The following is a 21,064-nucleotide window of genomic DNA, read 5'->3' on the forward strand; positions in this document are numbered from 1 at the left end:
CTGAGAGAAAAAGAAAGAGAGAAGGTGATGAGATGAGAGAGGAATGGCGGATACTGAAGTACCCAGTGTGCCCAGGTCAGGACTAGCATTATGTCCCTGCACTGTTCAACACAAACAAAAACTGACTGACCCGAGCACTGCAGCACTTATTCACTGTATATAAATACCCCCCACCCCCACAGAAATAAAGAGTAAAATCAAGCAAGTCTGGTGGAGTCCATCCATGCATTTACTGTGCAACATACTGTGTTGTTTATATGATCATCACCATTGTTAAGAAAAAGTGTGGTTCCCAAAATCTATCCATAAATGGACATGAAACCTTACCGTTAACTCTTTGTTTTCACCGTTTCTCTCAAGGTTTGTATTCTCTATATAACCGTATCATGAATGTCCGGTACGCACCGGCGTGCAGGTAACGATAGGTGACGTAGGGACTAATGAGAGACACCTGTGCCTAAAGTGGACAGGAAGCGCAGATATCATCTCGTATCTTCAACTCGCAAGCATCTCACCAGCTGCCTAGCTGAACCAGTCCTTCCGGTAAACTGAAACATCTTCGTGAGCGTGAGCGTGAGAGGTGTGAGGTTTTATTCTCTTGCCGGGCGTCTGTCGGTGAGTTATCACTATGAGAGCGGTGTGGCTGAAGCGGCCGGTCCTCATGCTGGTGGGCGTAGGGCTCGTCTTCTACGTGGGAACGTTTGTAAAGAATGGATATAAGTATACAGCGGGGACTGACAAAGTGGAGGACTCATCGCGAATGATCAGGAGTTTTTCTGACCTGGAGGCAAGCATCAGCAATCTCCGTGAGTTAAGGCAACGGTTAACCTTTCTCCCGTTGTTAATGTGGCTATACACGTTATCCCGATCAGGGTTCAAGAGGAAATCGTAAGAAAAAAAAACAACAACAAAAAAAAACGGTAATGGTGTAAAATGAGGATAAACGTCACAGTGATACTGTTAGAAAGGAAAGTGGAAGAATTAAATGTCAGTTCACAGCAACTCTACAAAATGCTTTTACCATCTGCATCTTTCAAGGCACTTTTACAACAAATTAAGAGAATATTAGTGTGAACGTCTAACCCTAACCCTTATTTATTTAGAGAAAGCTAAATGCTTATAGTCAAAGTCTGTGGTATATGAGGGTGTGTGTGTGTGTGTGTGTGTATATATATATATATATATACCCTCATTTACAGACTTAATGACTAAGCATTTTGTTTTATATACACGCACACACACACACACACACACACACACACACACACATACACACACACACACACACACACACAGTCACTCCGTACTTTTACGGATGTAACACCTAATTTCCTTCTGGGAATGAATACAATTTTATGATGTTATACAGAATCAGTCATGAGAAGACGCAAACATAAATGTCACTGGAAACGCAGTATTTGATTCAATAAATTGACAGATAACACTATATGCAGCCTTGAATACACATTTAGCTGGTAGAAGTACTTTCGTTAGGGTTAGATTAAACAAATAAAACCTCCTCGTCCATTTCATGCCTAGTCTAGTATTTTTTTTTTTGCAAACAGTGATCATGCTTCTGGCTCATTTTACTCTCCCCTGTCTCCTTGATCTCTCGTATTTTTCAAGACAATGTACTCCGAGCATTTGAACAGAAGCAGGATGTCATGCAGAAAATGCTTGAAGAAGACAGACAGAGAAAAGGTGCAGAGGTCCAACAGCAGCCACCTGCCCAGAAACAGCCAGAGCAGAAAGAACAGCCTGAAGCAAAGATCCAGGAACAGAAGGAGCCACCCAAACCGAAAAAGTCTGGTAAACTGTACCCTGACTCTGCCCTGTTCAAGGGGTGGGGTGAGAATCTGTCTGAGGATGACCAGAGAGAGGCGCAGGGTCTGTTCGAGAAGTATGGATACAACGTCTTTCTCAGTGATCGCCTTCCTCTAGATCGAGCTCTTCCAGATACCAGGGATCCAAGGTACAGCCGTCAGTCATTTCCTGAGATGTCAGATTTGTCATTACACGTCATACCCAGAGCAAAGTGAAAGAAACTCTTCCATATAGAAACAGTTAATTGTTTGCTGTTTATATCCTTCAACTTTATCCTCACAACTTTCTAATGCAAAAGACAGTTCTTTTAATTAAACATTATTCTGTTTCTGAATAGATGTGTGAAAAAGACTTATCCAAAAGACCTGCCAAGTGTCGGAGTGGTGCTAATCTACTTGAATGAAGCCCTGTCCATCATCAAAAGAGCCCTGCGCAGCATCATCGACCGTACCCCCAAAAACCTACTGAAGGAAATAATAATGGTGGATGACAATAGCTCTAATGGTTGGTTGGTTATACAAAGGATCAGACTATGCAAACACTGACTGTGTTTATTGCACAGACTATTGAGAGAAAAGACAGGTTGACAACACATGTTTCATTGTGCAGATGTCACGACACTCATATTCCCATCTCCAGAGTTTTTTCACCTTGATCTTTGGAGGTCAACTTGTATCTGTTCTGAAGTTTTCCTTGGTTCTTTTTCCACCATTCGAACTGTCCTTCTGTTCAGTCTGGAGTAAAGTTTCCTCTTGAGGTCACGTCCAGGGAGGTTGGCTACAGTTCCATGGACCTTAAATGTCTTAATATTAGCAACTGTGGTCACAGGAACATCAAGCAGCTTGGACATCGTCTTGTGGCCTTTGTGTTAACCATGTTTGGCAAATATTTTTTTCTCCTTTTTGTGTGGTGCACACTATGACAAAAAACTGCGCAATGATGTCTGTGGTACTAATTGAAGGAAATATCCTGCTTGAAATATCACAGCAATCAAGTTATTTATCACCACTTCAAAGGGGTGCCGATCATTTTGTCCAGGTCATTTTAGAAATCTTTGAGGAATAAGCAAGAATTCATCTCTTTTCACAGCTTGGCATGCAGGTATAAATAAACCTTTACTTTCAACAATCTGGAAGAACAGCATTGTTTCAGTGAGGCATAAACAGCCACGTGTTTATCTACCAGACACACATGAGAATGGTACTGATCTTGTTATCTTTCTCTCGGCAAAAGAACAAATAAGCATATTTCCAAAAACGTGAAATTATTTCTTTAAGGACACAAACCTCTGTGTAATACAGAGGCTCCACATTAGTCATGTGTCGCATCACTGTGATCAGAACTGTGGCTCTTGAGAGTATAACATGATTTGCCTCTGCTTTGCATTGTGGCTAGCTATGAGGTGATATCACAGGCTACAGTCCATATTTGCATCAGTAAAAACAATTGGTCAAGCCTATTCTCAAAATAAATGCCCACAATGTCCTTTCAATTCAGAAAACCTGAAGGGGGACCTTGACGCGTATGTGAAGTCTCTAGAGCAAGAGAACCCAACTCTCCGTATTACTAGAGTGAGGCACACTGAGCAGCGAGGTCTTGCCTACGCCAGGGCCTCTGGGTGGAGAGCTGCTACCGCTGATGTGGTGGCCATCCTGGATGCACACATAGAGGTCCATGACATGTGGTAAGTATATGACTAAAATACCGTATATTGTTCATTTTAAAGAGATTTTTCTTAAAATGTTAAGGCTTATCACCAGCACTGACAATAATATAATGTTCAGTATTAAACATTTTTCAGTATCAAGCTCCCTGATGAAGGCCCATACCCAAAACATGTTGGCAATAAAGTTGTTCTTTATACTACAGGTGTTTTTACCTCTGTCGACTTTTCAAATGCTGCACCCATGTTAAGTTGTGTTGTGTAAAAGTGAGTGATGTTCCTTCCAAAGAAAAAGGTTAAGTCATGCTCTGCCTATTTTTAAGAAGAATTATCTCTTAGGTAGGTCGCTCCCTCTGAGCTGGCACTTGGCCACAACACATTCCAAATACCCGTAATTCCAATTACAGTAATGTTGCACAGAAACCCTACTAGAAATTACTCAGTGAAAGAGTGACACATTGGAGATGAACTCACAAAAACCCTATTGTGTGGAGCCGTAAGTTAAAGAAGTGTGTCCCTCTTCGCTTCCCTACATGTAGGGCTGAACCCCTGCTGACACAGATCAAAGCCGACCGAACAGTGGTGGTGTCCCCCGTGTTTGACAGAGTCAACTTCGATGACCTCAAGGTTATTCAGTACCTTCCAGCAGCACACGCCTTCGACTGGGCTTTGTGGTGCATGTATGAGAGTTTTACGCCCGAGTATTACACCCTCAAAGACAGCTCTCTGCCTGGGAAGTAAGTTGAAGTGAGGTCGATCAATCTTGTTTTAATTACATGTGAAACCAGCATAACCCAATGTTCTTGATTTCCACATCTTGGATAATTCGTTATGATTCCATAATTTCACTTCCTAGTGATAGTGGTATATTACATAAAAAAGATGTTTTTAAATTGCCCAGTAGTAACAGTTTTCATCTTTCACTTCAGGAGTCCATCAGTCATGGGAATCCTAGTTGCTGAAAGGAAATTTCTAGGGGAAATTGGACTCCTCGATGAAGGAATGAAAGTGTACGGTGGAGAAAATGTTGAGCTGGGAATTCGTGTGAGTAAACTATACCTGCCTAACACCAAATCCTACACCTGACGACACAATCCTAGTTGCAGCAAGAAAGAGCATAATTGTTGAGACAGAGGATAAAATGATTGTTGCTGTAATCCCTCTCCAGAGGTGTAAGATCTTGTGTTGCAAAGAGCTTCGAAGTGTTGCCATCTGATTACTCAAACAGACCTTCCTGGATTCTGTTGTATCTCGTCTCGGGGGGGGGGCATGTGCCATGTCGCCTAATGCACATATAAAACAACCAAAACATGGTTAATACATCTTCTAGCATCATGGTGGATAGAGTCGTACCACTGAACGGTGGGCCTATTGTCACTTTAGTAGTACTCACTGAGAAGTAAAAGCACACAAAAAATAAGGTGTTGTGACTTACTGCAATAGTAACTCTCACAAGCAGATCAGTTCGGTCTCATACTGACCAGTCTTAAGTTATCAGCTTCTGTCTCATTCTCTCTCTCATTCTGTGATCCAGTGGTGCCTAATTCAATGCAGAGTGCCACTTGGATATTCACACTATAAGACAGAGAAGGAGAAGCTGACCTTCTGATGTATGATTATAATCTCACTGTCATGGACATACTCACAGTGTAAAAGGACTTAACTGCTCTCTGCCAGCTCAGTCAGCTTGTTGCTCTCATGCGTCTCAAACCAGGGTTTGCATTAGCTTTTAGAGCCATACTCTGTGACAAAACAAAATGGGGGACTTATCATTTTCCTTAGAGAAATAGGTTGACATTTTTGGAAGTATGCTTATTCACTTTCTTGCCAAGAATAAAATAATAAGATCGATACCAATCTCATGTCTGTATGCTAATTATAAAGCTACAGTTAGAAGCCAGTTAAGTTAAGTTAAATTAAGTTAAGGACAGGTAACGATATGTTGTGGTTTCAATCATTAGTGCCATGGGTGCTCAGCTCCGAGGCACTCCTCTACAGCTAGAATAGCTAGAATAGCTGTAGAGGAGGCATCTATTAATATTCCTTCGGGCTTATTATTATTCTTCCGCCAAATTTTGGCGCGTAACTCGTCCCACAGCTTTGAGAAAACCCCGGTAATATATACATCAAAACGTGCGTCTTGATCCTGAAAGAGGTGCCATGACTTTTGGTGTTAAAATTCCAATTTTTCCCAGTTATTCCCAAAATACTGGAAATAAATAATGCATTAGGAATGCATTGGGATTTTCTTTAAAAACCCACAAAATTTCACCTTTTTTCACCCAGAGTCACCCAGCTCTCTCATACCTGCACATAGAAATGTGATTCAAACTATAAAACGGAGGGAAACTTCTGCTCTCTCCAAAACAACTGAACAAAACAACTGATTTTACATAACATGTAAACTTTTCAAACTATGAGCACTCAAAGGAGGAGTAGAAATCACTTTTTCTTCAAAGTTAGAGTGACAGCGTCAGTTGGCTAGAGTGCGTGAAGCAGTAAAAAATAACCTTTATTTTTATTTTTAACTCGAGCTCACGGCCAAACCGTAAAAAGGAGACAAATAATTCTGTCTGAAAATGTAGACATAGTTGTTGGAATTCATAAAATGTAACTTTGACAGGCAGGGTCTGCACAAAATTTAAATGGGGGTGCCGAGTCCGGCAGCAATACCTGTCTCACTCTCATTGACACTAATGTAATCTTCTTTTTTTTTCAAAAGAATCTCACTCTGTCTTCGCACTGAGCTTACTCACTAATTTTAAGGAATATCTGAATAAAATAGAGACTGTAAGAAACTTCTGGCTTCAGTGTCTGTCACGGTGTTTTCGGTTTTTGAAAAGAAGTAACGGTTTTCTCATAATTTGCAATTGTTTTAAGCCATGTAGAAGCCAAATTCTGGGCAGATTTTCACATTGCCATGGCAACGGCAGCTCCTGACCTGTGTGCGTGTGTGCGTGCCTAGCAACCAGATAACCAACTCTCCAAGCTCCGCTAGCTTTACATTAGCCGCATGTTAGGTCTTAAATTACATTTAGTTAGGTCTTAAATATGTAAGTCCATTTACTGCTTCCTTTGTTGCTTTTCTTTTTGTTTTGTTAAATGAGTGAATGAAGTTGTGACGGTCTCCGCTGAGACAGAGGAGAGAAGAAGCTACTAGCCCTCTCTCGCTGTCACTTCTAGTCGCGTTGCTCTCCTCCCCAGTAATGTTAAATTTAGCACTGAAAAAAACATAATAGTGGTAATTTAAATAGCGGTTCAGGGGATTTATTAACCCTCAGGGGTCCCTCTGTCCTTTTTTGGACATTTTCTTCACTTTTCTTTTTTGATTTGCTGATCATTTTGGCTGTGTTACAGCTGAAGGTATGGATATCTGCAAGAAAGTGTCTTTTTTGACATATTTTTAAAATCTAATGTCAGTTACTGTTACAGGTCTATTATACACTGGTAACACATTTTGTACCCTCTGGGGTTCCTTGCGTCCAAAAAAGGACACACAAAGCAAATGCTATAAAATCATCATATATCAATATTTTTTTCTGCTTTTTTTGCATACATCTCTTAAACCACTTCAGTTCTAATCAAACCTACCAAATGTTTATTAGTTTTCAGGATTTTAACCCTTTAAATGCCAGTTTGAAGACATGTTGCCTCTTGTTTTATTAAAAAAAACAACACAGAATATGAGCTATTTCCCTCATAATACATGATGGAGGGATGTGACATTGTTTTATATCAGAGTCTTTTATATCAAGACATTTCTCAAAACCAGAATATGATCAGGGTGACTTTTGAACACTGGAAATAAATCATGTACTCATCCCGGCAGTAGCCCCCGTGGCACTCAAAATTTCCCTAGAATTTTCTAGTTATTACTATTGTTGTTGTTGTTAACTTAGCCTACTCACTTTTTTAGGAAGATGGATTCCAACAAACAATATTTTAAATGCATATATAAAGTGGCAGATTATGTAGCTAGTCTTAACTCATGTTTTTACTCATGCTTTGCATTTGCAGAGTCATAAGATTACATTTTGTTGGATAGTTTAAAATGTTTTTTTCTTTTACAGGTGTGGACATGTGGAGGCAGTGTTGAAGTAGTTCCATGCTCCAAGATCGCCCACATTGAGAGGTACCACAAGCCCTACCTGCCGGATCTGTCCCCGGCCATGAAGAGAAACGCTCTGAGGGTAGCAGAAGTCTGGATGGATGAATACAAACACAACATCAATCTGGCTTGGAACTTGCCATTTGAGGTACTTCAAAATGCCATACTGCGCTCGATGCAAGATAAATATTCAAAAGTTCATGATTAAAAGAATTTCTCAGAAAAATTTATGCAGTTATGAGTGCACAGGATGTCTTTTAGCATTTAAACTAAGAGGATGTAATTAAAATTTTTGCAGTTAAAATATCACAAACAAATCATGCCTTTTGCTTTTATAGAACCACGGAATTGACATTGGGGATATAACTGAAAGGAAAAAACTCAGAGAGAGGTTGAACTGTAAACCTTTCAAATGGTACCTGGAAAATGTGTATCCCAAGTTGGATCCCTGGGACAACCTACTTGCCTATGGAGGGGTAAGTTTAGTTTTATGCAATGCTTGTGAGTTTTCATGATTTACCACCAACTGTCGTAATGTTTGATAAAGTTGCACTGACAAAATGTGAATTCCACCACTGTCAGATGAAGAATCTTGATGCTAACATGTGCTTAGACCAAGGCCCAGTGCCAGGTCACACACCCATTGCCTTCGCCTGCTACTACTATGGACCTCAAGTAAGTGAAACAGCTACGGGGTATCTGTAATCGGTGATCTATTCTCTCTGTCGTCGTCGTCGTCGTCGTCGTCTTATTTAATTGTCTGCTTTCTGACCATTTTCTCTTTTTAGTTCACATACTACCGCGCAAATGGTGAGCTCTACATCGGTGGCATCAAGTCCCACAAGTACAATGACAACCGGTGTTTGACTGATGTTGGCAAAAAAGAAACTGAGCCTGGCCTTTACAACTGCAAAGAAGCTATGCAGAAAGGAATGGGGATATACTGGGACTTCACTCAGGTACTGCAAGATAAGCTATTATTCAGACAAGCACATGAATATTACAGAAGATATTACACTATGAATATCAATGTCAATAAAATAGTCAACTAAGTGGGTGAGAGTGAGGCACAGCATGGCAGGATGAGTTTAGGGTGACTCATATAACTTAATATATTTAACTGTGGTTGCCTGAATACTATATGATTAAATACTGTACATCAGTGTTCTTGACATTTATTCTCTTTTCCAGGGCAAAGAACTGAAAAACAGACAAACACAAAGATGTCTGGAGATTAAAGATGGCAGACTTCTAATACAAGAATGCTCTGGCCAGAGATGGGAAATCCAAAACATAATCAAAGCCTTTTAACTTGTCTGTGTGGCCAACAATAAGTGCGCTTCTCTGCTCATAGGTCAGTGGATAATAATATCTGAAAATCTAAAAGACAGTCAATGAAATGTGGCTACCATTATGACTCTTGTAATCATTTAAATGTTCTCTTATTTGGGATTGAAAAAGTAATTGATTTTGTTAATCTTAAGTGAAATTTACTGACTTTTCCCTAAAAACAGAATTTTGTAAGTTATTGCTAAACATCATGTGCCGGCATTGAGGCTATAAATAATAATTTTCTCTATTCGTCAATATGATAACTATTTTTTTGAAGTTATTAAAAAAGTTCAAAATGATGTTACTTCCTTTTTATTCTAGGTGACTGTGAAAAATACCAAAGGTTTCAATTTACAATAGCAAAACTGAGATCAGTGAGCAAATCCCATATTGTTTGGGTCTTCCTTCGTGTTTTTGGATCCAAAATTATGACTAATGATTAAATGTGTCTGTGTGTTTTACCAGCTCTGCTGATCAGATTAGTAGTGTAAAAAAACAAGGTTCATTGTTATATGATTGTCTAATGACACGGAAATAACAAAGTCCAGGGGACTGCTACTCTTACTCGTACTCGTACTCGTCGTCTCCCGCTTTACTCTTACATAACTAAAATAATCCAGGACAGTAATACTTTGTATCAACCAGTTATCTCATTCATTTTCATCTTGCAAATTTGATTGCTCTGACTCTTGGATACAAACTCACTCCTTTTTTGAAGTTGATGCTGTGATGAGCAGTCATAACTCTTGCTCATAATATTCATACTTTGCACACAGCACCTTACCTCATCCTGTTTATAAAGGGACATACCCACTATCATTAATTAATCCTTTTTCAGTCATTTAATCTTTCAGCTCAAGGACACCAAATATCTAACTATCCAAGAATAAATGTTAGTACAATTTTTAGACATTCTTCACATCAAAGCCTGTGATGCAGCATTCAGTGTAAGCTGACCGACAAATGAAATGTAATTCACAGGTTTTAGTTCTGTAACAATTAATGCAACAAATGCTAACTCATCATTTTTACAGATTACTTTAGGTGCTGTTGGGTGAATATCAGGTTTCAAAATATAAATCTTAGTTTTAGTAATCTATTTTTACAGTACTGTGCATTACGGACTGTTAAGGAAGAAGCTTTCATGCAGAGAAAGGCGGTTTTGTTCTAAAAATCGCAGCAAGAGATCTAATAACTGATGGGTTTATCTTGTACAGAGGACTAATGTTTTGAAAAAAAAAAACACAACTGTGCTTTGTCATTGAATCATTTGTATGCAAAATGTATTCAGGTATCTAAAAAACCTATGTATTGTTTTTTGTGCTGTCTCTTTGATTTTGATTTTTTCTTTTGGAAATGTCACATAATTATGGTGTGTGTGGTGTGGATGGTTGTTATAACGGTGTCCTAGTGTCAATGGAAAATGAAGGTCCCACTTATGCAGAATTGATAGTACCTTTTGAGGCACTATGTACATGTGAATGAATACTATACTGTGTATTATATAATTATTGAGTGTATATAGGATCTTGGTGTTTTATCAGAGTTTTTTGCACTAAAATAACCTATAGCCTTAATCACTCCTGGAGATCCTTGACACCTCTAGTAGTGTCGAGTAAAGGGACAGCCTTATTCGGGACTTAATTTATGAATTTACTTGCCTTGGTGGTTGGCTGTTAGGTCTGGCCACAAGTCCTTTTATTTTGAGCACTGCTCAGTGGAGGACAACACGGTTGCTGCCTTTTTTTTTTCTTTTTATATTTTTCAAATATTGAAATTTTCTTTTGGAATTTGAAAATAAAATGGATTTTTTAAATTGAGTTGATGTTTGAATTCTTTTTTTTTTTTTTTTTATTAAATGAAGTTCTGACGTAAACCTCATCTGCTGCAACAGGCCTATGCGGCCTTCCATTAGATAATACACTAGTCAAATAGAATTCACAATTGTAAATGGCTGCATTTATTCAGAGCTTTAGGGTGAATTAAACCAACACCACTGGTTTTCTCTCTCTTAAATTAAATCGAAGGCAACTGGACTTGTATTTGTCTGTGGAAGACGTTTCGCCTCTTATCCAAGCGGCTTCATCAGTTCATCATGTATTGGTCTCTCTAGTCCGCACTAGTCTGACCAAGAAATGGAGAAACACCACCAACACCACTGGTTCTACCGGCTGAACCACAGCCAGTAGAACTGGCATATCTAAAAGCTCAGAGATGCTTCCTCATACTGAGTGTAAATAACATGCCTTTCACAGATGCAGAAGTGTTAAAAGATGTGTGCTTGGTAAAAAAAAAAAAAGATGGCTTACGACAAAGCAATGGACAGAGTGGCAGATCGTTCCACTGACAGATGTGCATTGTATAAGGTCATTCTTGCGAAGCTCTGTGCAAATCGTTGCTTAGATAAATTGCCCCTTCACATCCATCAGTGTGCTTTTTCAAAACTTAGTGGTGAACGGAAAAGTCTGTGTGATCAGCTTTATCAGAGGAAGGTCAGGCAAACGACGCCATCTTTTCCAACAGCTCAGAGAATCACGTTGCCTGAGGATGAAGGGCAACATGCAGGAGCATTTTGATAACCTTAATGATCTGGTTGTGAATCTTCATCAAAAGAGCAAGAGCTGTGCTGCAGCTAAGGAAACAATGACTTAATATCCTGTATTGATTTTTTTATCCAATAGAGTCAGTTCGGAAAAAACAGCTGTGGACTTTGTAGGATAATTTTGTTATTCCTCAAGCCAGTAATGGGGCTAAAATGGGACCATGTACCTCACAAGAGTTTGTCAAATTGAGAACATGAACATGGTCTAGTTTCATTATAATTTACCAAAGTGCAAAAAAAAGTGCACTGTAAATAAAACTGTAAATTGTCAATTTACTGTGGAGGTACTTGTAAAATCAGGGGTTTACCAAAATCATCATGATCATTACCATATACGAACACAATCAGGACAATCTTGAGCTTAGAGCATGACAAATACATCAGATTTTATACAACCAGTTTCATTCTTTATAATTACATCCAAAAATAACAAGCAGTTGCACTGGAGAAATGCCAAACATACAGATAAGAATAAAAATACAAATGAGGTAACTTAGAGACTGTGTTGCCATTACATTGTTTGCCCACTAGAGACCACTGGCAAGTCTCTTTTCCAAATGTATAATGTCCTGCTCACGACATATAATGGTCACAATTCTTTAATAACCAAATTTAAAGGATGCTCTTTCTTTCTTTCTTTCTTTCTTTCTTTCTTTCTTTCTTTCTTTCTTTCTTTCTTTCTTTCTTTCTTTCTTTCTTTCTTTCTTTCTTTCTTTCTTTCTTTCTTTCAGTAACACAATAACAAATAGCCACTATTAAAGCTTTTACTGAAAAAAATGAAGGTAATCCACCAACGAATGATAAATGCGAGTGCGACGTCACGTCAAAAACCGCGGAAAAAGCCGACATTCTACGAGGACTCACGATACGTTTCTTGGCAACCAGTGTGTTTGCGATTCAAGTTTGTCGTCTCTCTCACAAAGAACTGCGGCTGGTTTTAACGCAAAGATTAACGCATAATTAAACTACAGTTTGTCCGTCAAAATGCTTAATGTTGAATTACTGTGTGACCGCATGGCGAGGGCGAGTCTGCAGAAGCGTCGCGACGGGGAGACTGAACGACAAGAGCGGATTTTTAATGACAAAGTCAGGACCATCGGGGTAAGTGGCTAATTATTCCGCACTCCAACTGACTGTGACTCTAGCAAAGGATGCTAACATGTAGCATAGTTCTGATGTAAAAACGTGTGTTTGCATTTCTGCTGCTGTTTTACAGGTTGACAAGGAAGCCCTGGATATGCAGGTGAAAGAGAGGAAGAAACGAGAAGAGGCAGAAAAGGAGAAACAAAACGCATGCGGTGAGTTAAAGGTCGCTCCCTGGTGTTAACTGACTTCATTGTTTTTTTGTTTTTTTTTTTATTGGAAAGCATCTTGTGTTCTATGAGCACATTTAATCACAGAGAAAAACAATAGCAGTTAAGAACAGAGGTCACACGATTAAAGTCCTATCACTTACTGATAGAAAACAGTATTTAATACCAAAAGGAGGTTCTTATTTTGGACATCCCTATAGACATGCCTTGCCACTTATACTTTTGGACATTCATAATTTCTAATGAAATGCTTTGTGATGTCTGTGTGTGGGGTCGTGTTTTATCTCTCTATAGATGCTGATTTGCGCCATAATAGCAAAGTAGCTTGCATTCTCCATAGCAGGGAAGTGAAGGAGAAGCATGCCATGGAAAAGGCCATTGTCAACTACCGCCATCAGTACCAGCAGCCTTGGTGCCAGCGGGAGTATGATCTGAACGACCCAGACCGCTGTAGAAAAACAGACAAGGACGATGCACAGATGATGCCCCCAGGCCTAGTGGGCGAGGACCCAGATAGTAAAAACAGAGTGCAGAGGCAGAGGGAGCAGCTCAGAGAGTGGCTCATCCAGCAGCAGAGTGAGCGCGCAGCAGAAAGGCATCAACAAAAGTTGGAAGGTAGGTTTGTCTCATCTCATACAGTATATGCAACCTCAGTTCATGCACACAAAACATAAGCTCACTTTTACCCTCTCTACTGCACTTCAGAGCAGCACTATGACCAAAGCAGAGTAGAGATGGACAACAAAGCTCTGCAGCTTCAGAGCCTTGAGATGAAGAGGAGAAAAGCAGAAGCCATTGCCACCAAAGAGTATAATCTGGCCAAGGTAAGTCATTCCCGTATTTGCTGATGGTCAGATGAAGGTGGCAAAACTTGCTTTGAAAACATGGATGTACTGAATAACTTCATAACTTCCACCAATGCATGTTTTTGTGTTTATGTTATGTGGTGTTAAACTATATTACGTTTTTTAAGTTTAAACTAAGAATCGAGAGAACTGACACCCTCTATCACTCTCACCTTCTCGCTGGATTTGTTTGGGCAAAGACTGAAGAGAAGCGTCGTCAGGAGCAGAACAGAGCAGACAAATCAAACCAACCGGAAGGACAGCTGAAAGGTGTAGATGTCAAACCCACCCTGGACATGGTGGGAGCAGCAAGTCTCTTTCCCAGCAGGTATAGGAGAGCCCCTCCGGAGAGCCTGCAGCAGGTCATCCAGTTCCAGAAATACCAAATAGAGGAGAGAAAGGTAAAACAGGAACAAAGCTCTTTTTTGATCATTTAAGAAAAGCAGTCCGTACGAACCTGTTTCACTGGTCGCCTGTCTGTGCATCTGTAGAGGATAGAATTAGAGAAGAAGCAAGAAGAGACGCTGCATGATCACGTTCGCTTGGCCTCGGCTCGTACGGCTCTGCTTATAGAGAGGCAGCAGGCAAAACTGAACAAGCAGATGAGACGACACCTGGACAGCACCAACATCAAACTGGCCGAAACACACAAACAGCTGTCAGTAGCATTTATAAGACATGAACTGTTTCATTAAATTCTACAGAGTATATCCACTGTATATCTCACTGTTTTTTTAAACTCATTTAATTTCAAGGAAACCAGACATTGAAAGAGGATGCATTGATGACAACTTCTTCTCCAAATTCAACACCTGCAGCAGATGACGGATGACACACTGCACTGATGACTCGCTCAGTGGATAAGTATTAACAACGGTGCTACATGACAAGAACACAGAATAAACTGAGCAACAGTCAATCAGTAGTTGTTTTTAATTATGTCAAGTTAATTTGGACACTTCACAACATTCAAATATGTCTGGATGATGCTGACAGTTGTTCATATCAATCTTTTGCTATTGCTTCAAAAATAAATCCAAATAAAAACCCTATAAAACAATGTAAAAAAGAAAAAATCAGTGTCCTTCAAGAATATTTTTCCAAGGCCCACATCATTTAACATCCATTTCAACAGGCAACCTATTACACTCTTACAAATCAAACCACAAACACACAAGGACAAATTAAACAGCATTAAGCACCTCATCCAGTTAACAATGCCCTCTGGAACTGTTACTGTCCCCCAAAAGCCGAGGCAAACCTGAATCTTAAAGTGCAAATACATTGAAAATTCTTTATTAAACCAGACATAATAAGATGCCTTTGATAAAAGCTATTTCATTTGTGTAGTTCAAGTAATAGCCCTAATACTTATGGGACAAAATCTAGGTTTGTTTCACACTGGCCAAATCATCATTAATTCTATTCTGTGTTTTTCCTACTGTGACATGAAATGTATTTGTTGTCAGATTTTTGTTCCTACCACAAACCTGCTCACCTGTGCAGTATTGTATTCATTTTCCATTTTTAATTCACCAACGCCGAAAGGCATTTCCTTCTCAAAGGAAACATGAAGTCAAGCATGAAGATTGCCCTGCAGACAATGTTTTTAAAAACACTAGTTTTCTTTCTAAAAGGCATTTTCAGAGACAAACCTATCCCATCTTCTCTGCCACAGAGCTAAGGCTTCCTCCTGTTGCTTTGGAGTCAAAGAACTGTACCTGAAACATAGACAGGGAAATGTCAGAGAGCAGTTAGCTGAAAACTTTGGCCAATATGTAAATTTGTAAATCACATCTCAGCTAAACCTCACCTAATAGAGTTCGTGGCCAACTCTTTGAGGGAGCCTACATTGGATCTAAGGCCACCAAAGCCCACAAAAACTTCATAGAAGTCATAAGAGAGGCCAGAGGTACCAAACATGGCAGGGTCATCAGAACTGATGACCATTGGGTGGTTCTCTGACATCAGAGCAGCTGCTGGATGGTTTCGCAAATCATTTACCAGCATCAGCACCTGAATGAGGACACGAAAGGAGTTACTTGTTTGTAAGATGCAATGTCAATTAAATTACATTAAATAACACACTAGTAGCTGGAGAAGTATTTTTATTGTAGAGTGTCATTCACAAGTTGGAAGTGTACCTGGTTGGAGATGGGGCAAACTTCCGCAGCCACGTCTCTCCTCCTGTATAGATCTTTGGCCACTGGGTGGCGAAGCAGAGCAAATCCATGTCCAATGCGAGAGGTGTTAAACAAAAGAGCATCCAACAAGTTCTGGTCGACCTCTGTGCCCTCAAGATCTGCATGTAATGGAAACACAACAAAAAACACATTATTCTGTGGATGTTATTATAAATAGAGATTTATGGTTCTTGAGTGTCTTATACTGGCTCTCCACTTGGTGAAAACTTCATCTCTTTGGTTTAGGGTTAGGACAAAAAGAACCTGTCACTTCTCTAACAGATATAACACTTGTGAGTTGGTTTGCATGATACCTTAGTTTTGATTTAGGGCTATAACACTGTCACAACAATGTGAAAATACATGAATTGCCCTGTAACTGTCTCACTTTTTTTTCAGGTTTAAGCATTTAATTAGTATATTTAACTGTAAAACTTGTCATGGTAATCCTAAAAACAAAATGTATTCTTTGAGTGTGTGATAAATAAAACATTCAAACACTAAAATGAAGCTTGTACTTCTCCATTCCAACATTTTTGATCGTTGAAAATGTGTCTTTAAAAGACATATGTTTAAAATTATGCATAAGATTTACACAGAAAAGAACATTAATTATGTTATTATGTTTTTGCACTGGCATCGAGATTCATTTCTGAGCTACACACTACTATATGAAGTTACTGCACACATCGGGCACTCGAGCTCACCGGTCTCTCCAGCATGGAAAAAGAAAGGAAGTGTGACCCCTCTCTCTACTGGCAGGGACAAGGCATCTCTGAAGTACCACAGGGGTCTGCCTGTGTCCTCGCGGCCCACCTGTATATGCAGAGTGAACATAAATTATATCAGCCATGTTTAAATAGTGTTTCAGCAATTTTTGTCTTAAGTAATTTAAAATGGTTGTTACTAGTGAAATTAAAAAACAGTACAAACTTTGCCCACTCTTACTGCTGCTTCTTAATACTATTCATACAATAACTCTTGTTTGCCTCTCACCAGGTCAAAACCAGCCATGATATCTGGGAAGTCTCTCTGAAGCTTCATAGCCTTCTCCACAGCTCCAGTCATCGTGGATATATTTACTCCCCTGAAGCACACAGTGTATTAGTGTGATCAGTGATCATATCAATATCCTCTGATCTCTGCTAGTGAGCCAGCAAGCAGTACACAGTTCAGGATAATATGTAAAATTCATTTGAAAGGCATTCTGAGCAGTCACCTATGGACTGTGAAGATTATTCTTGCTCCATAGAAGTCTGGGTGGTCTGTTGTGAACTGCCTAGTGACCTCCTGGTAGGTCTTCAGAGTCCAGGCTGTGTCATGAGTGCTGCCGTCCAATTCATATATCTGAGTACCAAAAAGAAAAACAAACTTAAAAACAATGATAAAATATACCTGCAAGCGGCAATTTGCGGGTTCTAACCCTTTTGTGCTTATTACTGGGATTTAAATAGTAATTAATTATACTATTCATTACTGGAAAAAGTAAAACTATAACTGTCAAGCATTACCAGTCAACAGTGGTCTCCATATTCTTCATTGTGACAAAATTAAACTCTATTGTGTCTGCAAATCATCACCAATCATCAATATGAAAGGTGAATGACACTATAGTAATTTTCAAAGATTAGGTTGTGACACATCCATCTAATGACACTGTTTCCATTATAACTTACTGTATACCCATTCGTTAGTCTACCAATGAAAAAGTAATGATTTAAGATAAATTCCACAAATATCTGGACTTAACTTTGTGTATATGAAAGCAGGGCTTCCATTCTCAAAAAACAGAAGAAAAAGCTCAGTTTCAAAATAAAAGCAATTACAGCACCCCCATGTGGCAGATTGGGCTCATATTTCTTGGGAAGCACATGCACACCATTTCCAATTATTGGGCCAACCCCTTCTGGGTTAGACCCCCAATTAACTGACAGGTGAGTGCACCAAATGCACCAGGCAAGGCATTAGTTTACCTCTGGGAGTAAAGCTCGTAGTTCCAAATACATGATGTTGTCCATGTAGAACTCTGTGAGGCCTTGGTAGTAATAGTCTCTGAACACGGGAGCATATGTGACCAGACCCCACACTGCAAGGAAGGACTGTTCAAACCTGTCCCATACCACATCCTGACTGGGATACACTGTTTCTGGATCCTGATCAGTGAAGAGCGTCAGGTTGCCCATGATGCTGAATGTGTAAATATGAAGACAGAGGTTGAGATCAGATTACCAGTGTCATGTTGGGTCCATTTACCACTGCCAAAGATTGTATTTCTTAACATTTCTGAGTAGATGGGCTCCAGCTTTCTAGAGAAATACTATTTCTTAGAAGACAGTGCGGCTGCAGTGGTGACCTCATGAAGAGTTTAACTAAAAAATAAAACAATAAAATCAGCAAAAAATGTTTTGATAATCCCACATTTTGCCTGTCCTATCAAATCAAACTGCATTTCTTTTCATAAGTAATAGCCCAGCTGTTTACACTGAAAACCCCTCTTTTTGATATCCTGTACCAAAATCTTTCTTCAAAAGGAAATAAATCACATTAAGGGAGTAATGACAAAATTAAACTGGCAAACAAATGACAATTAATGTCATTATAAAAAGAGGCATGTGTTCAAAATGTTATTTCCTGTTGGTTTCAGGTAAACTGACAGTAGAAGCAGGATGCAATGATACACTGATTTAAAGCCACTCAGTTCTGACAACAAGATATAAATATGGAACAGGAAATGATAAATTATATAAAAGGCCTTGGTAGCATCAAATGACTTCTTCAGAATCCAGGAAAACACGTCCTGATACAAATGCAGACAAAAACAAATATATTCCAATATGGAGCTTCAAAGAATAAATTTGTCTGGGTGTTATTACACAAGATAAAAACATACAGTGCCTTGTGGGTTGTCTTTATTCTATGATAACTCTAGAAAAATCTTTGTACTCTGAACTGCATCAAAGAGTAAGTTACCTGTTGTCTAGATCTGTAGTGTTGATCATCTTGGCCCTGAGGTTTTCCAGCAGGATCCAGGGAGAGCAATGTGGCAGAGGTTTGGGCCATTGAGACGAGAAGATGAACCTGATGGACTGACTGTCAGTGAAGCACATGTAGCAGTGGGGTCGATAGGTCACATTCTTTACCAGCCACTCTACATTAACCATGGAAAAGTCGTGGACATGGAGAGCTCCCCCTGAAACAGTGAATTATAGAATTATTAAGATATAAAGAACTGGGATACCCAGTGCAAATTTTCTGTATTAATTAAAAGTTTGTGTTTACTGTATGTCCTGAATGGGGAATTCCAAATTTTGTGATTCCAGCATCTTCTGAGAACAATATGAAAGTAGGTCAGTGTGTCACTAGCAAGAGATCGATTCATCTAATGATGATAATTGTCTAAATTATGTCTAAATTAATTCATTGCTTAACTTAAAATGTCAAGCAATGGTGAAACATGTTCATCCCAGAGTCCAAAGTGACATCTTCAAATGTCCAAAACAAACATTCAGTTTACAATGACATAAAGGAAAGATAGGCTAATCTTCTCTATTGAGCAGCTATAACTAGGGATTTAGGAATTTAACTAGGAATTAATTGATTATCAGTATAGTTGCCAATTTTTTTTCTGTCGATCAACTTAATTGATTAATTGTTTCAGCCTGTAAAGACACATTTCTTTTGCTATCTGATAGTTAGACCAGATAATTTTTAGTTTTGTAAATAACGCCTAATGTTCTCAGAGGTTGCCATTAGGGCCAGGTCATTATGTTAAAATCCTGATGTATCTGTGGCAGCTAAAATGTTGTGGCAAATGATGAAGGCCAAAAGTTTTCATAAGCAATTCAAGAATATAGTCGTTGTAACCCACAGTTCACAACCAAACAACCAACACTATACAAATACAATGGCACAAGAGTGGTGAGGTGTGAGACTGAACACACCTTTGGGCATCTTCTGCAGCAGGCTGAAGATGGGACTGGTCTTGATGAGGTGTCTGGCCTTGAAGAAGTGCATGGCAGGAGGGCAGTCTGGTCCAACTATCTCCTTCTGTTTCATTTTAAACAGCACAGAGTCCAGCCGCTGTTCCGCATCAGTCAAAACCAGCTGCCCACCTGTCTGCATGGAGATCTCGAGCTTTATAAGGGCCTCTCTTTGTCTGGGGTCTGGGATGGACAGGCCACCGGTCAAGCACTGCAAGAGGAACAGACAGGCCACAGCCGCCTGGGGGCACTGGAGCTCGACTGCCATGGTCCACAGAGTGTAAGAAGCTGGATATAAGAGAAAACATTACAAGGGTTTATCGCCAAAACCCAACAGAGAAAACAGGAAGGCTCGTTAAGAGAACCGAAAACACCTGCTCGACACTAGCTGGGGTAAAAATAATCATTCAACCTCCAACATTAGCTGGAATAGAGTAAAAAGACGCCAGGTGTTTGTCGTCTGTTGTTCTATTTATACAATTTTTACATACACCTGTATAGAAGGGATATAGTGATATAAAGACGTTAAGACGGGTATGACCGGTGAGTAGAACTGGAGTAAAATGAAAATGAATAAAAACAAGAATAGTGGCCTTGCCTTGTTAACTACAGGTCATTATTGTGAGGAAGAGCGTTGTTGTCTTACTTCCTCCTAAAGACGCTAAACAGACTTCGACACAACAAAACCGGCCAAAGAAACGTTACCTTTACCCTTAGCTTCGTGGCGTCTGCTGAGTGTGAAACACTGTATTTTAACAGTAAGAGCACGTTATGCAGTATCGACAGCTGGCGACGGCGATTTTGAAAACAGTCTAGCGGACTGTTAGACAGCAGACCACGCCAAAACTTGCTAAACGGTTTCAGCTGTAAATACGTGTATGCTTTAGTCAAATAGCTCACTGTGTAACGATAGTGTCATGAAAACAAAAAAGCTAACAAATGAATAGCGCTAAAGGGTTACAACGGTGGTCTGCCTTGTCAGTATTTTCAGTGTTTACTTCCCAGTTTTAAGCCTCTCAGGGAGCCCACTTTGTTATTGTGCACCCAAGCCCCGCCCCCTTCGCTATGATTGGCTGAAGCTGAACCCTGGTGATAAGCTGATTGGTGGATTGTGGCATTAAAAACAAAGATCGGCAAGACAGAGATCAGTGAAAAAAGTTCACTGCACAGCTCTCTATCCTAGAAAACCCGTGGTTTGTTTTTAGGCAAGGACA

The 21,064-nt window shown here is 39.5% G+C and overlaps 3 protein-coding genes across 5 annotated transcripts; 2 read left to right on the forward strand and 1 right to left on the reverse strand.

Annotated features, from left to right (window-relative positions):
* Positions 1–555: 555 nt before the first annotated feature.
* On the forward strand, positions 556–10,170 carry LOC111225246 (probable polypeptide N-acetylgalactosaminyltransferase 8). The gene is made up of 11 exons (XM_022750005.1): positions 556–806; positions 1,627–1,972; positions 2,162–2,328; positions 3,322–3,508; positions 4,027–4,224; positions 4,417–4,531; positions 7,558–7,743; positions 7,934–8,071; positions 8,178–8,270; positions 8,384–8,554; positions 8,787–10,170. Exons 1-11 carry the CDS (start codon positions 629–631, stop codon positions 8,904–8,906), a joined length of 1,899 nt encoding a protein of 632 aa, XP_022605726.1. The 5' UTR covers positions 556–628; the 3' UTR covers positions 8,907–10,170.
* A 2,343-nt stretch (positions 10,171–12,513) lies between these two features.
* On the forward strand, positions 12,514–14,530 carry LOC111225202 (RIB43A-like with coiled-coils protein 2). The gene is made up of 7 exons (XM_022749934.1): positions 12,514–12,630; positions 12,746–12,827; positions 13,137–13,457; positions 13,548–13,666; positions 13,888–14,088; positions 14,179–14,345; positions 14,443–14,530. The coding sequence occupies exons 1-7, from the start codon at positions 12,514–12,516 to the stop codon at positions 14,510–14,512; spliced, it is 1,077 nt and encodes a 358-aa protein (XP_022605655.1). The 3' UTR covers positions 14,513–14,530.
* An 83-nt stretch (positions 14,531–14,613) lies between these two features.
* On the reverse strand, positions 14,614–20,849 carry LOC111225201 (adenosine deaminase 2-A-like). 3 transcript variants are annotated; one of them, XM_022749931.1, is made up of 10 exons: positions 20,562–20,849; positions 19,812–20,138; positions 18,841–19,060; positions 17,844–18,057; positions 17,090–17,217; positions 16,867–16,957; positions 16,578–16,686; positions 15,832–15,989; positions 15,501–15,703; positions 14,614–15,408 (listed from the first exon to the last, which is right to left on the reverse strand). In XM_022749931.1, exons 2-10 carry the CDS (start codon positions 20,116–20,118, stop codon positions 15,318–15,320), a joined length of 1,521 nt encoding a protein of 506 aa, XP_022605652.1. In that variant the 5' UTR covers positions 20,119–20,138; positions 20,562–20,849; the 3' UTR covers positions 14,614–15,317. The 3 variants fall into 3 exon arrangements, with proteins under 3 accessions (XP_022605652.1, XP_022605651.1, XP_022605654.1); XM_022749930.1 differs by having other exon boundaries at positions 20,556–20,849; XM_022749933.1 differs by lacking the exons at positions 17,844–18,057; positions 19,812–20,138; positions 20,562–20,849 and having other exon boundaries at positions 18,841–19,017.
* Positions 20,850–21,064: the final 215 nt, after the last annotated feature.

Source organism: Seriola dumerili, unplaced genomic scaffold, assembly GCF_002260705.1.
Source record: "Seriola dumerili isolate Sdu_G_001 unplaced genomic scaffold, Sdu_1.0 BDQW01000147.1, whole genome shotgun sequence".
Lineage (NCBI taxonomy): Eukaryota > Metazoa > Chordata > Actinopteri > Carangiformes > Carangidae > Seriola > Seriola dumerili.

Bases quoted from the DNA above. Each gene is read 5' to 3' on its own strand.
- LOC111225246 (XM_022750005.1), top strand. From the start codon at position 629: ATGAGAGCGGTGTGGCTGAAGCGGCCGGTCCTCATGCTGGTGGGCGTA. The intron at 4,532-7,557 runs GTGAGTAAACTA...TTTCTTTTACAG, and splicing joins ATGTTGAGCTGGGAATTCGT to GTGTGGACATGTGGAGGCAG. The intron at 7,744-7,933 runs GTACTTCAAAAT...TTGCTTTTATAG, and splicing joins CTTGGAACTTGCCATTTGAG to AACCACGGAATTGACATTGG.
- LOC111225202 (XM_022749934.1), top strand. From the start codon at position 12,514: ATGCTTAATGTTGAATTACTGTGTGACCGCATGGCGAGGGCGAGTCTG. The intron at 12,828-13,136 runs GTGAGTTAAAGG...ATCTCTCTATAG, and splicing joins GGAGAAACAAAACGCATGCG to ATGCTGATTTGCGCCATAAT. The intron at 13,667-13,887 runs GTAAGTCATTCC...GTTTGGGCAAAG, and splicing joins AAGAGTATAATCTGGCCAAG to ACTGAAGAGAAGCGTCGTCA.
- LOC111225201 (XM_022749931.1), bottom strand. From the start codon at position 20,118: ATGGCAGTCGAGCTCCAGTGCCCCCAGGCGGCTGTGGCCTGTCTGTTC. The intron at 18,058-18,840 runs GTAACTTACTCT...TTACACATTCAG, and splicing joins ACTACAGATCTAGACAACAG to CATCATGGGCAACCTGACGC. The intron at 17,218-17,843 runs GTAAACTAATGC...TTTGGTACTCAG, and splicing joins TACGAGCTTTACTCCCAGAG to ATATATGAATTGGACGGCAG.